General features: G+C 44.5%; 1 protein-coding gene across 1 annotated transcript in view; it reads right to left on the bottom strand.

Annotated features, from left to right (window-relative positions):
- The window catches only part of Wwox (WW domain containing oxidoreductase), an 881,293-nt gene that overhangs the window by 812,578 nt on the left and 48,448 nt on the right, over positions 1–20,267 (bottom strand). Inside the window, exon 5 of the mRNA XM_005345723.3 lies at positions 15,840–15,946. Within this exon, the coding sequence (XP_005345780.1) occupies positions 15,840–15,946 (107 nt within the window). The remainder of the gene's footprint in view (positions 1–15,839; positions 15,947–20,267) is intronic.

Here is a 20,267-nt window from a genome sequence, read left to right as displayed (position 1 = left end):
GAAGTGTGTGTGCATGCTACAGCGCATGTGTGGAGGTAAGAAGTGTGTGTGCATGCCGAAGCGCAGGTGTGGAGGTAAGAAGTGTGTGTGCATGCCACAGGGCATGTGTGGAGGTAAGAAGTGTGTGTGCATGCCACAGCGCATGTGTGGAGGTAAGAAGTGTGTGTGCATGCTACAGCGCATGTGTGGAGGTAAGAAGGTGACTCAAAGGAGTTGGCTTTCTCCTTCCACTACATGAGCACCAGGAATTAAACTCAGGTCATCAAAGTTTAGCAGGATGTGCCTTTACTCACTAAACCATCTACCCTTTGCTCAAGAAGTTTTAAAGAAAGAAATGTCAATCCAGGAAGTGATGGTGCACACCTTTAATCCCAGCACTTGGGAAGAAGAGGCAGGTGGATCTCTGAATTCAAGCCCAGTCTGGTCTACAGAGTGAGTTCCAAGACAGCCAGGGCTACGTAGAGAAACCATGTCTCAAAAAACAGAAAGAAAGAAAGAAAGAAAGAAAGAAAGAAAGAAAGAAAGAAAGAAAGAAAGAAAAGAGAGAGAGAGAGAGAGAGAGAGGAGGGAGGGAAAAAGGGAGGGAGGAGAGAGAGGAAGGGTGGGAGGGAGGAAAGGAAGGAGGGAGGGAGAAAAGGAGAGGAGGTTTGAACGATAGATGAGAGGGAGAGAGAGAGGGAGAGGGAGGGAGAGAGAGAGAGAGAGAGAGAGAGAGAGAGAGAGAGAGAGAGAGAGAGAGAGAGCAGAATGTCCTACAGACATGTGAGATGGCTCTGGGATTGTTAGCCTGAGAACAATGACGACAGGACTTGTCTCAACAGCTGGCTACATGATAAAATGTATGAAGAACTACCCTCTACATTATGGACAAGAAATGGATGTGAGTTTTGGCACATAAAACTTGATGGCAAGAAAGACCTGTGACTTACCGACCATCTAGTTTGTCCAAATCAGTGAATTCCAGGAGGGCAGAAATGAAGGAAGGTCCCCAATGTTTACCTCTAGCCTCCATGTGTGCACAATGTACAAAAGCAGACACAGACACACACACACAGAGCAGATCATCAACTAAACACATGACTTCAAAAGGGCTTGGGGTGACTGTGGCTATGGGGGGTGGTCCTCATGCCAATCGCTGATATTCCAGGTATCTGACCCTGTCTAGGTACACATGGCAGGCTGGCAGCAGGTATGCCCTGAACTTGGAAATGCTGTGAGACTAGCCATGGTCAATGGGATATGAGCTATGGTGGCAGGTGTCACTTCTTAGCAGAGGCTTAGTCACAGTGTGAGCTTGCCTCATCCTTCCTCTGCACATGGAAGCTACATGGGCTGCAAGTCTTTCCGCTCCGAGCCCTTCAAGCAACACAAGCCAGAGACTCGGTCTAAACAAGAAAACCCTTGGTGGCTTTACACCCTGGAAAGTTGACAGAGGACTTAGTTATTACATCCTGACTAGCCTGTCCCGACCCACAACTCAGCTGTTCATTCTGTACACGTGACATCAGCTATCCCATCCAGGGAGTCGCCCTGAATGTGAGGGCTTATCACATCTGCTATATAACCCAGACTTGGCTTTACAGTGGTTTCATTGCCAACCATAAAAACTGTGATAGTTGAACTGTATAAACAAACCAAACAGTGTTTTCACCGTAAAACATGAATGAAATATCAATATTTGTCTTTGCCTTCTCTCAGCAACTGTAATGAGGGTGGAAAATTCATGCCATATGTTTAGAGTAGAAGGGGAAAATAGATCTCAACAATTCATCCATGTGGGTGCTCGCTCCACTGTTTAATATTTTTAATCCATCCGTTTCCCTTCACATATAAATCCTCTGCAAATCATGAACCACTCGAGATAGCCAGTTACTAAATTCACAGTTATTTCTGCTGAGGAGCGTGTGAGCACACGTTGAGAATTAGACTAGTTGCTCTGCCATGGTGAGAAAGGGCTATGTGACCCTTGCCCAGCCCAGCTTGCCTCCACAGACTGGGAGACTTCAAAAGACATAGCCCTACCTGGAGCTGGAGATGCAGATGAACACTTGGTCCTCACAGCTCCTATCCCCATCCTTAATCCACATACAGAGCAGCACAGAGCATGCTAAGTGGATTCTGCCTGCTAGGACCTTCTGATACGGCATGTGTTCGGGGAGGGGGCTGTGTTATCACTAGCTCCGAGGTCTGTGACAAGCTCCAGATCCAGCTTCACATACACAGAGCAATGGGGGATGTTTTTATTTTGAAGCTGTGATTGAGCTCTTGATGTGAAGTTGCTGAAGCCTGCCCGGAATGTTTGTGCAGGCTTTTAGGATGCGAGCTGAAAGGCGCAGAGAATGATTCAATTTTCTCCAAATTGGCTCATGGACTAGAGGTTTGTGGAAGCTGTCACCATCCAGCAAAATCCAATACTGCAGCGAGGAGGCTTTGCTTTGAACTTGAAGCTGATCTACCCAGAGGATACTGTGTCTGGCACTGAAGCTGGAAAGCTACTGACAGGAAGAGGAGAAGGGAGATGTGCAAAGCATGGAGAGGTGACAAGCAGAGGCTTCCAGCGCCATGAGCAGGGCACTGCTGCCCCATTTACACCTGACAATCATCTTGTGATGCAGGGAAGCAATACCCCATCTCCCTCACAAGGATGGAGGGCATGTGGAGGACCACCATGGCTACAATCACTATGCAACTACAGAAATCTAAATCTCTATTCTTAACCACCAGCCAGCCTACCAGCATCAAAAAATACAATAAAATAAATATTTCCCCCTAAGCTTGGTGGAGTACATCTAAAATCCCAGCACTGAAGAGGTAGAAGCAGGATGAGCAGATGTCAGGCTGGGCAACACGACTCTAAACATGTCTGTCCCTTGCCTAAACAACACTGAGCTCAGACCATGACCAAATCTCAACCCATGTACCTGCATACTAGACACACACACATGTACACCATACAGAGAGAGACTCTTTAGTGTCTTGGATACCATTTATTCATTTACATGACTGTCACTACACACAGACTCCAGGAGGACAAGGACCAAATGTGGTGTACACACAGATATTCAGAATCTAGTTCCAGGACAGGCTCCAAAACCACAGAGAAACCCTGTCTCGGAAAAAAAAAAAAAAACAGAATCCAGCAGACTACATGGGTAGAAGTTGTCAATAAGAATTTGTTCACTAAATAAGGAGCCCATCCGACTAGCGATCAATACACAATGTAATCAATGCTGCAGTCAATCAATGCATAATTTAACAACCAACGCTAAAGGGGATGTGAGAGTGAAAGAAGGATGTTGAGGAGTATGAGCAGGGAAGTGTGGGGGAAGGGATGCAGAGGACGTGACTGAGTACATTATACACCTGTGCGGAAATGACACAATGAAACTCTTTACTATTTAAAGTTTGGACATGCTAATTAAAAGTTAACTAAATGAAACCAAACCCAGTCTGTACGTTTCCTGGAGGTAGAAGGCTTTGCTTCCTCCAATAGTGCTTAGCACAGAACCTGACTCAGAGGAGTGAGCTGATGGGCACTTTTGAAAGGGAGAGAAGAAAGGACAGTATCACAGCCAGAGAATCCTGTGGAGGCTCTAGAGAAGCAATGGGCATGAGCAGAGACTCACAGGGCACAGGGACATATGGTATGTGGACAAGTTGGCTAAGATCCCTCCAGGCTAAGGAAGCAGACTGTGCCAAGATATAGTGAGGTGGTGGTGTGGGACAATGGTTTATGTTGTGTCAATTATATTTTAAATAAACACTGATTGGCCAGTAGCCAGGCAGGAAGTATAGGCGGGACAACCAGTCGGGAAGTAGAGACGGGTCAATGAGAACAGGAGTTACTAGGCCAGTCAGTTTATAACTAATGTAGACCTCTGTGTGATTTCTTTGGGACTTAACAACTGTGGAAACCGGGCAGGACAGAAAACTCAGTCAACAAGGTAGGAAGATTTGGTAATACAGGTGTTTTGATATGGTTTCAACAATGAGATGAATGGGTAAGTGGCCAGACATGAACTGGGCAGACAGGTGGGGCCATTCCATACACATGCTACAAGTGAGGTTTTTTCCCCTACATTGTGTTTGTGTATGTAGCGTATGCACATGCACACAGGTTGAGAAGACAGCCGTGGCTAACACTTGTCAGATGCTATTCACATTCTTTTTGAAACAGGGTCTCTTAGTGGCCTGGAAATTGTCAAATAGGTGAAACTGGCTGGGATGGAGATCCAGGGATCTCCCCACAGCTAGGATTACAAGTGTGCAACAATACACCTAGTCTTTTTCTAATATGAGTGCCGGGGATTGACCTTGAGTCCTCATGCTTGTGAGCCATCTCCCTAGACCCACTGGTTTCGCTTTGTTTTGTTTCTTATCTCTGCTGGCACTTGGATATTACACACTTGGTACTTGGGTACCACTCTAAGGACTCCAGTATCATTCTTAGTACCTGGTGAGTGATACTGAGACTTGGTACTATTAGCAACCTTGAGATTTGGGTGCTATTAGCACACCCATGTCATAGGGCTGAGCAAACTGTAGGAACAGGAAATGAAGGTTACCTGGCTTTCACATGGTACAAACAGGTCAGAGACTGAGGCAGGCTGGAGGCTGGGTCTGTTGCTTAGATCTGCACAACGTACTTTACAGTCCAATCCTTTTAGACTGATGAAGTCAGCGAGGTTTTGCAGCCCTCCCAGGGGACCATATGGATGCTAAATGAATCCTTTCCAACAACCATTGGGCTGACTTTGGGAGCCATTTATTCTTCCTAAATAAAGTCTTTATATACCCCAGTTTGTCCACTTACAAATTTAAAATATACACTGTGCTTTTTTTAAAAAAATCTATATTTAATTATACAGCATCAGTGAAATTTCACTTGGGGAATGATAATCCAACACAAACGAATGCTTCCATTGGGGGAGGGAACTATAATTTAAAATAGATTACTATGCTAGACAGGAAGAAAAACCAGTGCTCTCTTCACAGGAAGAAAAAGGAATATTATGTGGTATTGGGTGGCCCTGGTCAATTAGAAAATGGCATCAGTAGCAAAGGATGAGAACCACCCTAAATTTCTCCTTTCCTGGCTCAGATCTCACTGCTGATCCTGGCTGCAGTGTTTGCTGCCTGCCCTGGCCTGACTTTCATTAAGGCTTAAAGTCAATTAAGCCACGAATTGGAACAATCATTCCTCCTTTGCAAAGTATTGATATTTGCCCCCCAGACGCTTTAGGGCTTTTCCAGCACTCACGAAGAGATTTATGTTAGACAATTTCTTTCTGATTAAAACAAATCATAGCTCAACAATTCTAATTTCTTCCCTTCTAAGCAAGAAATGACCAGGGGACATAGGAAACAGTGATCAGGCTCCCTCATCCTGTCCAAGCCTGTTCAAAAGAACAGTCCTTAAGATACTGCCAGAAAAGTTTCTAGCTTGACTGTGTCTTCCTGTCTATGTCTGTCTGTCCCATCTCTGTGTTGCCAGCTCTCTTCTCTTTCATCCTTTGTCTGTCTGTACACACACAGGTGCATGTATATAGTCCAGACAAATTCCATGATTTGTCACTGCAATAAATTATTAACCAAAAGGAAAGAGGAATTCGTAAGCTAGGCCATTTCAAGCTGTTTTTTCTGACCTAAGTAACAAGAAACCAGTATGTTTTTTACCTTCTCAATTCTAACAATATTTTAACATTTTACAACATTACAGATGCAATTAATCCCATCAGAAGCAAAGGACCAAATAACTATTCAAGTCCCCCTCTCCCTGCCATCCACACTCAGGAGAAGACCACAAGCCTCTATAATCCATCTGCTGTCCTTGAGCTCCCTATGGAACCAACCCTGACTGTCCTCAAACTGTAGCAATTCTCTTGCCTTAGCCTCTAGGATGCTAGGATTGCAAGTGTGTTCCACCATGCCTGGCTAGCCTTTAACTCTTCCCCACCCCCGACCCCCCAACCCCAACTACACCCCACTCCCACTCTTGGATTCTGCTTTTGGAGCCAGTCTTTCTACATAAAGGTTGTCTTTCTTGTGCTTCAAGGTCAAGTTTATTAGAGTCCACTCTCCACCATAGTCAGCCCTCCCAAGTCCAGCCTGAGTAAAGAAGGTGCCTACTAAGACTCCCCACAGAAGGATTAGTGAAGTCCAAGGAACAGGAACAAATACTGTAACATGGTTTTCCCTTTCTTCAATGAGCTACAAGCCAGTTGAAGAATTGGAGATCCCAGCAACATCAATAGCATAATCAATTCACATCACTCAAAACATTAGAAACAACTAGCTACATACACCTTGTGCTGGTCAGCTTCAAAAGGTAACCAAGCAACAGGGACAGGATTCTGCCATCGGGGTTTCAGTGCCCACAACCCAGTTGTCAACTTTTGTTGTCCTCTTGTTCGGTCCACGAGTATTTAGTAAGTCCCTCCTGTGCCTAGGAGGCACACAAATGATGTGGCAAAAGACTTAGACAGGCAGGCGTGCTGCCCTGAAAGCACCTCACACCTGTGGCATCTGTGCTGTGTGAGCTTGCACATGATCCTGAACACCGCTGTGCTTTAGGATCTCTTCAGGAAAACAGACTTCATGAGATTGATGCACAGAGAGGACCACTGCTAACATACACTGAGCTAATGTACTTGACGTGTTCAACACGGTGACAACACCATCATGCTGGCTATCATTCTCATTACTATGATTATCATTTTAAAAGGAGGGTTGACCAAGGCCAGTGAGATGGGAACATCAGGTGAAGGTGACTGCCATCGAGTCTGAAAATCTCTGGAATGGCTCAGGATCTGGGTTAGAGCAATATTTGACCTTTATAAGCTAAGAAAAACGTGTGTACCTACCCTCTTAGCAAAAACAAAGAGCAGGAGCTCTGATGGTGATGTATCTGAACTTCTGCATGTGTCTAGATTTCCCTGGGACCCCGCCTCCAGAGACTCAGAACTGGTCGCTGTAGGCAGGACCCAAGAATCTGCATGTCTAGCATGTTCTTGGGTAATGCTGAATCAGCCTTGACAAGCACTTTGTGAGCTTCTGCAGCACTGGAAACCACCAGGATTAGCCAATGGGATGCCACAGCGAGGCGTACAGATGTGCCCTGTCTTTCCCACCTTTAAGCACAGCACCTTTCCAGCCTCCTCCCCACTATTTTTGTCTTCTCCTTGCTTTCAGTTTGGGGTAGGTTTTAAGCATCCTGTAATTCATCAACTAATTCTCTCCTGGCTACACATTCCAAGTAATTAAAGTTCAGTAATGACTGAGTCTTTCTGCTCCAGCACCTGCATTTCATTTGTTTATTTTCCCAGAGTCATAAATCTGAAGGGTTGTCAAAGTGCCATAATATTAGTGCAATAATCAAAGTTAATTAGTCCCTCTCAATAAACAACAACAAAGCCATTACAAAGATGCATTGAAGTTTCTCCTGGCCTAACCCGGTTTGCAGGCAGACTGCCTTGCAGTCGGAACAATTGGAAATCTCAGAATTGTTGAGTAAATAAATGTGGTGTTCCTCCATCAGTTAAAGGCAGACTGTGCCCTTGGTGCTTGCTGATTCATTAACTCCAGGGAAGGCAAAGCAGGCCTGAGCTCCCACAGCTGCTGCCTGCTGCAAGATTCAGGGGCTGAGGTTCCCCAGCTGCCTAGCCTTACCATGAGCATCCCAAGCTTCAATAATAAAATAGGGACAAGGGTTGCAAAGAAATGAGAGGGGGCAGTCTCACCGCCAACTCTCAGTAACCTGATAGCTTCAATAACTTTGGATTTATTATTTAGGGAATTTGAGAGATGCGGGTATTAGTGGGGTTCTCAGAACCCAGCCAATAGAGCTCTGGGGAGGGAGAACAGACCTCAGTCTGGCTGTCCAAGAAGATGCTTAGAAGATGCTGTTTTCACTGTAAGGGAGGTCTTCCTAATTAATTAGTGAGAAGGATGGAATGTCTGTGTTTACTCATCCAGAAAGGAGTTCAGAGCAGAGCTGGAGGTCCCTAACCTGGGATGCTATAATGTGGAAGGCACCTGGGAAGCCAACGCAAACTTCAATGCCTTATGCTTTGAGGAGCTTGCTGAGTCTCAGGATCCAGTCTCTCTCAGTGATGGCTCCTCCTCTCCTGGAAGCCATGGCTCCTGGGTTGGTTAATACTACTTTCCCCAAAAGCATATGGCTGAAAACTGTACACATTTTTTATCTAATCATATCTCAAAGGTCATAAGTTGGGAAATGTCCTAGCTGCTGGATGGTTCTGAAAGAAGAACTTACCATGTGAATCTGCTGGACCATGGTAGCATCTGGGTAGCATAAGGCTGAGCTGGACCAGAAGGTTCTGAGATGGTTTCAAACCACTATTGTTGCAGTGGTCTTCACAGGGTTGCCTATGTGTCCTCACAACATGGTGGCACAAATCCAGTGACACAAGACAGTGTGCAAAGAAGAAGCTGGATGTCTTTTAGGTCCTTTCCCCTTTCTGGGGAGTCACTCTCCATCAGTTTCCACCACAAGGAAACCACTGAGATGTGTCAGCACATGGAACTCACTGAGCCATGTCACCCGGTCCAGTTCACACTGGTGAAGGAGAACCAGGCTCCACATTGGAAGGGAGGACTAGCAAAGAACTGGTACACAGGCCTTGCCGCTACTACCACACTAGGAAGCCTTCCTTCTAGAGTTTTCAAAACTTAGTTACATCTACATCCTCCAGTTGACAGGGGCAGACACCAGCTCTCATGAATCTCCTCAGAATACAGGGTGGGCTCTGCCAGCTCCACTTCTCTTCAGCACTAACCCCAGCCTATGCTGGGTCAGCCAGCTCCAACTCCTGCTAGAGTAAAGTGACAACATGTGTCTACCTCCTCGGGGTGGAAGAGGCACGCTCTTTAGTGACTGACACTGCTGGGAAGACGAAGGGATCCTATAGAGTGGAAGCTCAGTCGTGTCTCCTCCCTTCTTCTATTTCTCTGCTCTTTAACATGAGAAGACGGAATGAGCTAAAAGACAGGAAGAAATCCCTCACCAAACCCTAGCCAAGCAGGCACTGTGGTCAGATTTCCAGCCTCTGAGATGTTTGGAGACAGACTGCTGAAGCCAGCAGCCTATGACATTTTTATAAGAGGAGCCTGAACTAGGGCACTTTTTCAAGATGCACGACTGCATCTGTCTAGTTTAGCGCTCTGTGTTGGACAAGGGTGTGCACTGCTTTCTGAATTGCAAAATGCTGGGCTCTATGCAGAAGTGCCCTGTGTGGCTACACTCTGTCCTTGTGGTGACCCTGGAAAGGGTCACTCATGCCATTCTACAGGAAATAAGACAGAGGCACCAGTGAGCAATCGTTTGTGCCAGGATTTGATCCCAGGTCTCTAGGACTCCAAAGCGAGGACCTCCCTCCTAAAGGCTACCTCTGTGTAGATTAAAATTATTCCCATTTTAAACAGCTCTCTAGGACTACCCTTGACCTCCTTACCCATGTACTGGCCAGCCTGAGAGACAACCTCCAGCCCCGCTGATCTCTATTTGTCCTTGCCCAGATGGTTTTATCAGCAAGATGACTATTTCTCTTCTATTTAATCTTATACACGCTACATCTGAGGGACTCTGAATGCCCTATAATAAACATGAAAAACAGTCTCAAGTATATTTTTCCCTCTTAAATAACGTAGGCTAAAAGCTGAGTGGCCAGAAGCTGGCCTTGCAGCCACTGGGTAGATACGATCTGAAGATGAAATCCGTCTCTTCAAACTATGTCAAAATTGCTTAATAAGAACCCAGGGGAACCCGCATTATTGAGAAGATGGATCTTCTTTGGGCTGCACACAATTGGGGGTGATGGTTTGGAGCTAGCCACTTGTGCTTCCTGCTTGCACTCTTAACATTCTGCGGTGAACCACAGCCCTTGTTATATAAAGGTTATAATGGATATAAAGTTTGAAAAGATTCCACTCAAGACTGCCAGAGATGGCCAGGAAGAAAAAACTGAAGACACAGAAATGGTGATCAAAGAACGGTGGATACAGTTAAGAATAAGTCAATGCAAAAGTTTCAGAATGAGAAATGAGATAGAAAAGTAGGAGGATAAGGACCAGGCACAATTTTCAGACATTCTGAAGACAGAGAAAACTCAGAATATTTTAGCAACCAATTATGTCTACGAGGAGATGAATAATTTATTAACTGATAAAGAATCTTTCCTGGGCCTGTGACAAGAAAGGTCAAATGGGCAACTTCAGCAGAACAGTAAATACACTACACAGTGCTTAACAAGGAAGGGAGGGACGGAAGGAAGGGAAGAGGCAGATTCCTTTGACCCAGTTATCAATGACATCGAATTACAAAGAGTTAGGGAGGTTCCTCCCTAGGTAATCACAGGTACCTTCATGTTACCAACACATACTGTTTTCCATCATAAAACATTCATTCACATATAGATGAGTCTCTTTGAATACAGGCTAAGTCCTTTAAAAAGCCTGGTCAAGACTGGAAGCATGTGGCTCAGCTGAGAGAGGGCTTGAATAGCAGGAAGGCCTTGGCTCGATCCTAGCACCAAAAAACTGACTGTGATGATGCAAATCCATAATCTAAAAGCATGAGAGGTCAAAGCAAAGGCATCAGAAACTCAAGGTCATTCTTCCCTGTAAGAAAACCAGAGATGACTCAGTGAGTTGAGATACTCAGAACCCACAAGAAAGCACGGGCATCTATAGTCCCAGGGTTCCACTGGGAAGTAGAGAGAAAAGCTCCCAAGTCAGCTACCCTGGCTCACATAGTGACCAATGAGGCATCCTTTCTCAAACAAGTAGAAGGCAAGGTCTGGTACCCAAGACTGTCTTCTGACCTCTACACATGCACTATGTCTTGCATGCACCTGCACCAATACAAAAAGCACACATGCACACAACAAAGACACAGACACATACAGGCACGTATGGAGATTAAAAAGAAAATCCAGGCCAATCTGTAGAAACAACGCATACCAGGAAATTTAAATTAGGTAAAGAATGGCTGGGAATTAGGGAGATGTAGTTTCAAATACAGATGTTCCACTCATCCCCAGCTGGGTGGAAATACACAACCATTTTCTCAGCCCCCAGTTGCCTTGACTGGCGTTAATCACATTGTATATGTGTTTCACTATTAATGCTCAGCACATAGCCTGGCACACAGACACCTCAATATGCGGGATGACAGTAAGTGACATCTGAAAATATTCTAGGGTGGAACTCTAGAACTTCGCCCTTGCCTTTTGCTGTGAGTGCTATGCTTCCTGGCTCAAGCAAGACATTTACTTAGCTGTTGCTGGCTCACAGAATTGTTTATATCATATTCTATTTACTGAAAAACAACTTTTAAAGCAAATAAATGAGAAAATCTAGAGGCTGGCTTAGAATGAACTTTTCTTAGGAACCGCATATTAATATTGACATTCTTAATAATTTGTGGTTTTGTTTAGCTAGTGACATTCAAGACAATAGGGATGAGCCTTACACCTTGGGCTGCCTTAAATAACAATCATCTATTCAAGGCAAACCCCTAACTTAGGCAGAAAGCTTGTATGTCAGTAACCCAATACCCAACACACCCCACCCCACCCCCACTGACACACACACACACACACACACACAGAGGCACACACTCATGCTTGCTTGATTTGCATGAGAAGACATCACACCTCATGTGTTCTGTCTGCAGAGACAAACTGCAGAGTGTAAGCTTTTAGTATCAAAAGGAATAATAAGAGAAAATTCCCATAAGCATCAGGGCTCCCTCAGCTCATAAAGTCCTTGAGCGGCTCTGCAGCAGCCAGGACGTTGCTGGACATCTAAGGTACTTCTGAGAACTGTGATTGAGCACTCAGCACCATCACCTACCCTTAGAGCCCACCATGAAAACAAGGTGTCTGTAGTACAGAAAGCCCAGCCATGATCAGTGTGGCTCCTTTAATCCCATCACTCAGAGACAGGCACTTCTACCAGATCAGCCTGGTTTTACATCATGAGTTTTAGGATAGCTACAACTACACAGGTGAGACCCTGTCTCAAAAAGGAAAACTCTAAGCCAAGTGTCAGTGGCACAAGCCCCACATAATGTCTGGCACCAAGTTCTCCATATTTCTGATGCTGACCAATGAGGTTGTAGGGATACACCGCCACCAGAGCTGTCCACATGCCTTGGCTCCAGGGAGATGAGCAGATGTGGAAAGGAAGCCATCCACAGCTGGAGTAACTTAATGCTGCAGCATTAAATCAGGTGGCTACAACCAACCCAGCATGCATTCTCTGCCACACACACATTGCATTACCATCACTAATAAATCTTCTGCACTTTTTTAAATCTCTCTTCTCCCTCCTTTCTCAATGCTTGCTGTTCCTGGTGACTGAGCCCTCAACCACCTTTCCTGGATATATGCAAAGGACAGTTCTTTGTAAATGCAAAAGGAAAAGCAATCACATAAATAATGAAGACAGCTTTCAAATGACAGCTGAGAGCTAATATGAAATGCGCTGGAAATACTCATCAACCAACTAAATGCACATCTATTGAAATGTAGGAGTCCAGACATAAAAAGCCAGGAAAACAATCATTGTGATTTCACTTCAGTTTTGTTGGTAAACATCCTACTTACAGCCCCTCTTTCAGCCACTTGTTGAGGGTAAGAAAAGCAAGCTTCATTATGCTCTCCATGCATACGTAAGAAATTATTATCTTCATCACTGTTATTAATCAAGGCAGCTGGCATTTAGTTGAATACTTAATCTTGCTCTACCTTCTGCTAATATTTTACCTGCACACAGTTGTGTTTACTGCAAATCACCTATGTCTTGAAACAAACACCATAATCTGTATTTTATAGATGAAGAAGCTAAAACTTCCAGAAGTTCAGACACTTGCCCAAGGTCATAGTGTGTATCTGTTTCTAGTCTTTGCCAACATACAATAGCTTTATTTTTTATTACTGTGTATGCATGTGTACCCGTATGTGGGTTTGTGCATGTGAGGGCAGGTACCCACAGATGCAGAGCATTGGATCTCCTGAAGCTGTAGTTACAGGCAACTGTGAGTTGCTCAGAGTGGGTGCTGAGACCCAAACTTGGGTCCTCCTGCCCCCACAAGAGCAGCACACAGTCTTATTCACTTTGCAGCTCTTCAGTATATTTTTATAACAGTGATAATTAGTCAGGAATGGAATGCATTCCTAGAAGCATCTGGATATGTGCAAAGATGTTTTGGGATGTCGCAAGAAAGAAGGTCTACTGTATTCACTGTGGTCCTTAGTAAGTTCAATATCAGATCAGCTCTGGGCACTGAAAAGACCCAGTGCAGGATCTGATGGTACACACCAGTAATCTCACCACTTGAGGGACTAAAACAGGAATGTCATAAATTCAAGCCAGCCTGGACTACATAGTGAATACTCAGCCAGAACATATTACAGATTGAGACCCTGTCACAGGATGAGGAGGGGATATAAGAGCAGGAGGGAGAGAAGGAAGGGTGTGGTTATGTCGATGTCAAGAAGTTGCTTTCTCAAAATGTCACTGGTCCTGAAACAAACCATTTGAGTATCACCAAGGGATCTAAAGCAAAGGCTGCGAGTTAAGGATGTGACACTCAGAGAAGCTGCTCTTCAAGGCAGATGGCGTAAACAAGGGCCCTGTCCCTGAGCTCATGAGCTACTTGGCTCTGGGCACCATCCCTCTCTGGCAGAGCCGCCCCTTGGCTCCTCTGTGAAATGAAGATGACTAGGTTTTTGGTTGTAATGGGCCATGGCTGGACATAGTACATGACAGGAATTCCGTGAATGAGAGCGACTAGCTGCTCCAACACTGTGAATAAAGACAGTCATTCCACTGGCTAAGACACAGACATGAAACATTGAGAAAATGGTGATCCTGGAAGCTACAGTGGAACTTGAAGAGAAAGCCCAGGTTGGGAGAAACAAGCTGAGTATATAGAGAAACAAACTCTATATCTCCATAACAGAGCTAAAGATGCCCACAGAGTCTTGGCACTTGAGAATTAATGCAGAGCCAAAAATGCCCAGGGACTTTTGAATGAGCTCTTGCTGCAACAAAAACCCTGGACCACTCTGAGAACCTCCCACGGTGTGGCAATATGTCTCAGTACATCCCCAGTGAGGCACAGATATGGTCCATCCAAGGCAAAGGATGAACACACCCAAGCTGGCTCAAAGATTGAAAACCTGCAGTGGATCCGATTGACCTTGACAATCCTTACTGAAAAGCCAGGTGAGAGCCCTTGTGTAGAGGTGAGAAAAAAGGAGAGGCCTGAAGAAAGTCAGACCAGCAAGGTCAAGGGAAACACGTGGGGAAGGTGTGGAGGACAAACATAAGAAAGGTGGCCAGGACTGGGTCTCTACATTGCTGGGACACAGCAGTGACAAGAAATGGTGACCATGGTTTTTAGGTGATAAACCCGGGCTTCTGTAAACACCATCTTGGGAGAGTGAGGAACACACAGAGAGTAAGTACCCCGGTAGGTATCACAAAAGGGTTGAGTTTTTATAGTCCAAACGCTCTGTGATGCAATTTCAATGTTTGAACTGCATGGAAGACATTTGTCTTCACTAGTGTTTCTTGTTCCCAGGTCCTTAACTTGAATGTTTTGGGGTAATCATTCCTCTACATCAAGAAACTGTTTGGTGAAACTACACAGTGATAATTCCCATCCTCTGAGGCTGCCTTACATCGACAGAGCTGTGGCCTAACATGAAAAGAAGAGAGAGTCACTGATGTCCCTGTTGGGAGGTGATGAAACCTAGGAGGAGGAGCCTAGTTTACAAAAACAGATCACTAGGGCATGAAGTATTCTAGAGATAAATACACTTAAACCCCAGTCAATCAATCAATCCATCGATCCCCCACATCAGTTACAGCACTCCCTTCTTTCCCTCCCTCTCCTTCTCCCTCTCTTTCTCTTCCTCCTCCTGGCATGCTTCCTTCCTCACCATGCCCTTCTACCATGATGGCTTTTTTCTTCACTGGTCTAAAAGCAGTCAGTCAATTCTAGGCTGGAACTTTAGCCAACCCAATGTTCTTTCCCTCTAGTGCACTGAGTGAGACAGACGAAGCAGACAGCAGCATGTGCACGAGTTTGCTAACATTTGAAGCCTTTTCTGGAAGGGTGCACAAGAAAGATGTTAACCTTTCCAGGACCAGGAAGGACTTTTTCTTTGTGATTTTTACCTTCTCACTCTGCAGGAAAAGAAGACTCGTCTGGACATTACCATCTTTCTCCCTTGTGAATCTGACAGCCCAGAATCCCCTGGGGAGGCCCTTCTGTGTCACTCCCCTGCTGTTGGCACAGCTTACCTCCTACTTCATGAGGGCAAAGGGGGACCCATAGGGAAGAAGGGTTTCAGCAGGAGGAGGGGGCATTAGAGAGGGAAATGGGGCGATGGAAATGATAACATGCATAACATACATGCATGAAACGGTGAAAAGTGAAGTACATAAGTAAATAAATAAATAACTGCAGAAGTGTAGAAACAATGCTGTATGAGCACACACATCCCAATGTCATTCGTTGGCATTGGCTATGTTTTATTTCTCTTAATAAAAGATTTAAATAAGTAAACATCTTCAAATCTCTGAGTAATAGACCCGGTGACACTGGCAGTGAACTATAAACAAGCGCGTGGGTAATGACTGTCTCACTCATCCTTCCCTTCATAAAGTAAACAACGTGAAGATGACTTTGAAAACAAAGAAGGTATTCCAAGAGCAATAAACTTTATGTGCTGCGCTGAAATCTCTGCGAGCTCGGCCGGGTGTACACGTTTGACAATTAAAACACAAAGCAGCCAAGCACTTACCCATTCTTCCAGAATGCGGGACACTGCCTCGCTGGCTCTGCTCATGTGCCTGCAGGCCAGGATCACATGTGCACCATGGAGGGCAAAGGACTTGGCGGTTTCGAACCCTGTAATTAAAAAAAAAAAAGTACATTAGAAACAATGCTAGTGCCAACACGTCAGTCATGAAGGACCATTAGTGGACACACCACTGACAAAACTGAGTGGTTCTTAACCAGAGGAGATTCTGTGCCAGGGGACAGGGGATGGGGGAGGGGACAGGTCAGGAGATATGTTCACTGAGTGAAACTGTGGAGTGTTAGTAGCTTTAATGACATAATAAACAAAATGTCTTAATTCAGACCAGTGGTTCTAAATCTTTCTAATTCTGGACCCTAATCCAGTTTCTCATATTGAGGTGACCACCAACCATTAAATTATTTTCATTGCTACTTCTTAACTGTAAGTTTGTTGCAATTATAAACTGTAATATAAATAACTGTATTTTCTGATGGTCTTAGGTGACCCTCCCAATGGGTCATGACCCACAGGTTGAGAACCATGCACAGCAGAGCCCTGTTGACAGAAAATATCAACAGCAAGACTTGAGATAGCTGGCCCAACAAATACAGCAACCTCAAAGGTTAAGACCCAGTCCGAGAAGAGTTCAGGCCACAGCCAGTTGCTTCACTACCAACCATGACTGACTAAACCCTTTGCTTAATGAGAAGCCCCATGTGGAGGCACAAAAATGTGAGCCTATTTCCACCTGGTCTGAAGGTCAGAGAGTTTCAGCTTGCTCAAAGTTGCTGCCATTTCACCCTGATAGAAGGCCAGAGAGTTGAAACTTACTTCTATTTCTAAAAGGTTATTGTGTTTCTACCTCAAACAATGGTCCCACCTAGATTTAGGTCAGAGTTCTCTTCTCTCAAGGTTATTATTGTCAACAAGGTGTAGCTAATATCCAGACCTTGTACATAAGGTGTAAGTAGATCTGTATCTATCCCAAACAAAAGTCTAAGGATCCAACTAAGGTTCCAGTTCCTTTAGGGAGATAATCAATAGATTGCACACAGGAAGTGGTTTGTTGCCTACAGGATGTTTTAGTCTAGGGTGTGAACTGTACTTGTCTTGTTCTAGCAACAGAATGTTTAACTATTAACGTAGCCCGCAAGCTTCAACTGATATGTTCATTTCTTTTTATCATGTTGATGCAATTTTTTATCTTACTCCTACCTTTTGGCATCAGGGTATTTTGGGCAATTGGAAATTAAATGCAAGCGATTCACTGGAAGTCCCTCCCAGTACTGTCCTATGTTTCCTGTTTTTATTATTTTCACTCGCATCTTCATTCTCTTTACTTATTTTTCTAATCCCCATGCCCCTACCCTGGAAATGGTATTTTTATCGAAGCTGATCTTCCACAATCCATGCTCTGCTCTGTGATGAGTGTTTCCAGAACTTACAAATCCAACAACTGTGGCTGTCTATGTGTCCTAGGCCCTTCCTTTGACCTTCCTAGAGAAAACAACTAGAAAATCTGAAGAATGAATCATAGATGTATACAAACAGACAGATAGATGATAGATAGTTTTATTCTTAAAATGTTCGTGGAGCAGCTGCTGCTAGCCCAGCAGAGAGGTTGTGGGTCCCTGCAAGATCCCCAGGTGGTTTACGAGCAGTGGCCCATCCAGGGCAGGCATGTGGTCGGCGGGCAGGGCCAGCCCGTGTGGGTCCGGGGAGAGCCAAGCATCTGCAGGTTCCCAACAGCAGGCGGACACGTGTAAACAGACCCATAGACACAGAAAATAGCCATAAACATTTATTAAAGGAGAGAAGGGGAGAGAAAAAGAGAGAGAGAGAGAGAGAGAGAGAGAGAGAGAGAGAGAGAGAGAGAGAGAGAGGCAAAGACCCATGTGCACACCAGAAAAGAACAGGGAGAGAGTTTTCAGATGAGGCAAGTGGTCAGAGTCGCTGGGAGTGGGCGTGGAAAGGGGTGGGGACTGAAAGAATAACAGGTAGTACCTAGGGGTCAACAACACCTTCATCTGTCACTCTAGCACCTGATGCACCCACAAGATCTTGGAGAAAATGGCAAAACCTCTATCCCTCCTAAATTTTCATGTCAATGCAATGACCAGAAATATTTTAATAATATTTCAACTAAATGGTATCAAAATATAAATTATGTAAGATGGCACAGTTTCCAAACATTCCTTCGGAACCGTTTTGTTTTGTTTGAGACAAGATCTTGCTCTGTATCTTAGGATGGCTTGAAACTCACTATGTAGCCCAGGCTAGCCTCAAATTTCAATTTTCCTGGCCCTACCTCCTGAGTATTGGGATTACAGGTGTACACAACTCTAAAACAAATGTATTATTTATGGATGAAAGGGGATCATCATGATACAAGATCAGGCAGCTGTTGGCGCTGTATTCAGCTCTCCATATTAGCAGTAAACTATTCTCTCCTGCCTGGTCATTTCTGAATCCCAGAAGGATTCACTAAGGAGTGGGTGGTTTATACAGACTGTTAATGGGTCAAAATGTTGTGCAGCTTTGAAATAATCCACCTTATTTTGAATAGCAACCCCGATGAACCTCTAAACCGGCTTTTTAGTAAAGACTGAATATTAAAATCCTATAAGAATACTACTCACTTCAGTTTGGAAAGACACTACTTAGAAATCTACAGGGAGAAAACAGCCTTTTCCATCACCTTTTATTTTCACGAACAAACCTATTAAGTTAGGCTATCTCAGTTGACAAAATGACCTACTGTGTAGGATCCTGTATTACTGGAAGCTGGGCATCTAGTATGATGGCAGCAACAGGCTGCTGGGGCAAGCCTGTACCTTCTCTCCCTCAGATACGTCTTGACCGGGACTATGGCTAAGTCATTTGTCTCTGTGTCTTGTAAAGTTATTTTCTGGACCTTACATCTCCCTTTATCTAAACGGAGCTGTACACGCGGCTAGTCGACTTGTCAAAGCTACGGCCGACAAGTCCATTTTCTAATCCTTTACAACCGCCTTTGGAGCAAAAACAAAGCGGGAGATATTTCAAAAGATGATGGTTTAACAGCAAGGACAATAACACATTTATAGCAAACCACATCTCCAGAGTATGGAGTTTTATAAATTAAAAAAAAAGTTTAATAACATTACCTACTGCTAAGTCCTGGGTAAAGCCCAGGAGGACAGCATCCCTCACGCTTGTAACACTGCGGCTGATGGCCAGCTTAATTAGCTAAATGTAGTAGTGCTAAGCCAATCCTGCATGGTGCCAAGTTGGTGCAAAATAATGAAGGCAATGGTTTACTAAATTTAATAACCTGATTCATCTTATAAAAAAATTAACTTCATGACAATGTTTAAATTGCAGAAGCTTAACCGCGAGGAGATAGCCAGTGGGTGCAGGAGAATATTTAACACTAATAATATGAAGAGAATAAATAACAGAAGGCATTTTTAAACAATGGGCAGCAAGGTTTCCTAGCATCTGCAATAGGGGATCTGGTCACAAGTGCTAAGTGGCCATGGGGGTTTAATACCTCATGGTTTCAGGTTCTAAGTTTTAAATACAGATACCTAAGATGGGAAATGTACCCCAAAATTAAATACCCCTTACCTCACACTATTTCTCATTCTCTGGGATGGAAGTTACAAAATGGCTCATTACAGAACAAATCAAGGGCACAAACAGTTCTGTTTGCCTCACTGTCTCCATCCACCCTTTCCATCCTCCCGTCCCCCCACCCCCAGTATCTCCCCCTTTCTCTCTCACTGCATTCCACGTTAGTCCATCTTTTCTTCCTAATTAGATTAGCTGCAGGGTCAAACATTTCTGAAGGAGCCTCTGATGAGAACACTGGGACTCCAACTGCATTGATGACAGCCAAACAGGAGAAGAATAGCATCTTGGGTCAGCCAAAGTGAACTGGCATCCATGCTGCCTGCTTTCCCACCAGGTCACTACAGGAATCACATGCCCAGATGGATAGTTCATCCAGGTCTTTTGTTGTTGCTGTAGTAAGCCAAGTTCTTGTGATATAGCCAAGGCTGGTCTCTAACTCATGATCCTCCTGCCTTAGCCTCCTAAGTGTTACATACAGGCACAGACATTATACATAAGCCCCTGTGATGGCTAATATTGATTGTCAACTTCACAGGGTCTAAAATCACCTAGAAGACAAACCTCTGGCATATCTATGAGAGAGTTGTCTAGATTGAGTAACTGATGTGTGATAACCTAACCTGCAATGGGTGTTATTACTCCATGGGCCAGGACCCTGGAAAGGAGGAGAAAGAAGTAAGCTGTACACAAGCATTTGCCACTCTCTGTTCCCTGACTTTGTATGTAATGTGATCATCCACTCACACCCTTGCTGCATGACCTCCAGCCACTCACACCCTTGCTGCATGACCTCTACCCACTCACACCCTTGCT

The sequence above is a fragment of the Microtus ochrogaster genome, chromosome 4 (assembly GCF_000317375.1).
Source record: "Microtus ochrogaster isolate Prairie Vole_2 chromosome 4, MicOch1.0, whole genome shotgun sequence".
Lineage (NCBI taxonomy): Eukaryota > Metazoa > Chordata > Mammalia > Rodentia > Cricetidae > Microtus > Microtus ochrogaster.
The sequence above is the reverse complement of the archived record's forward strand: the minus strand, read 5'-3'. Positions and strand labels throughout refer to the sequence as shown.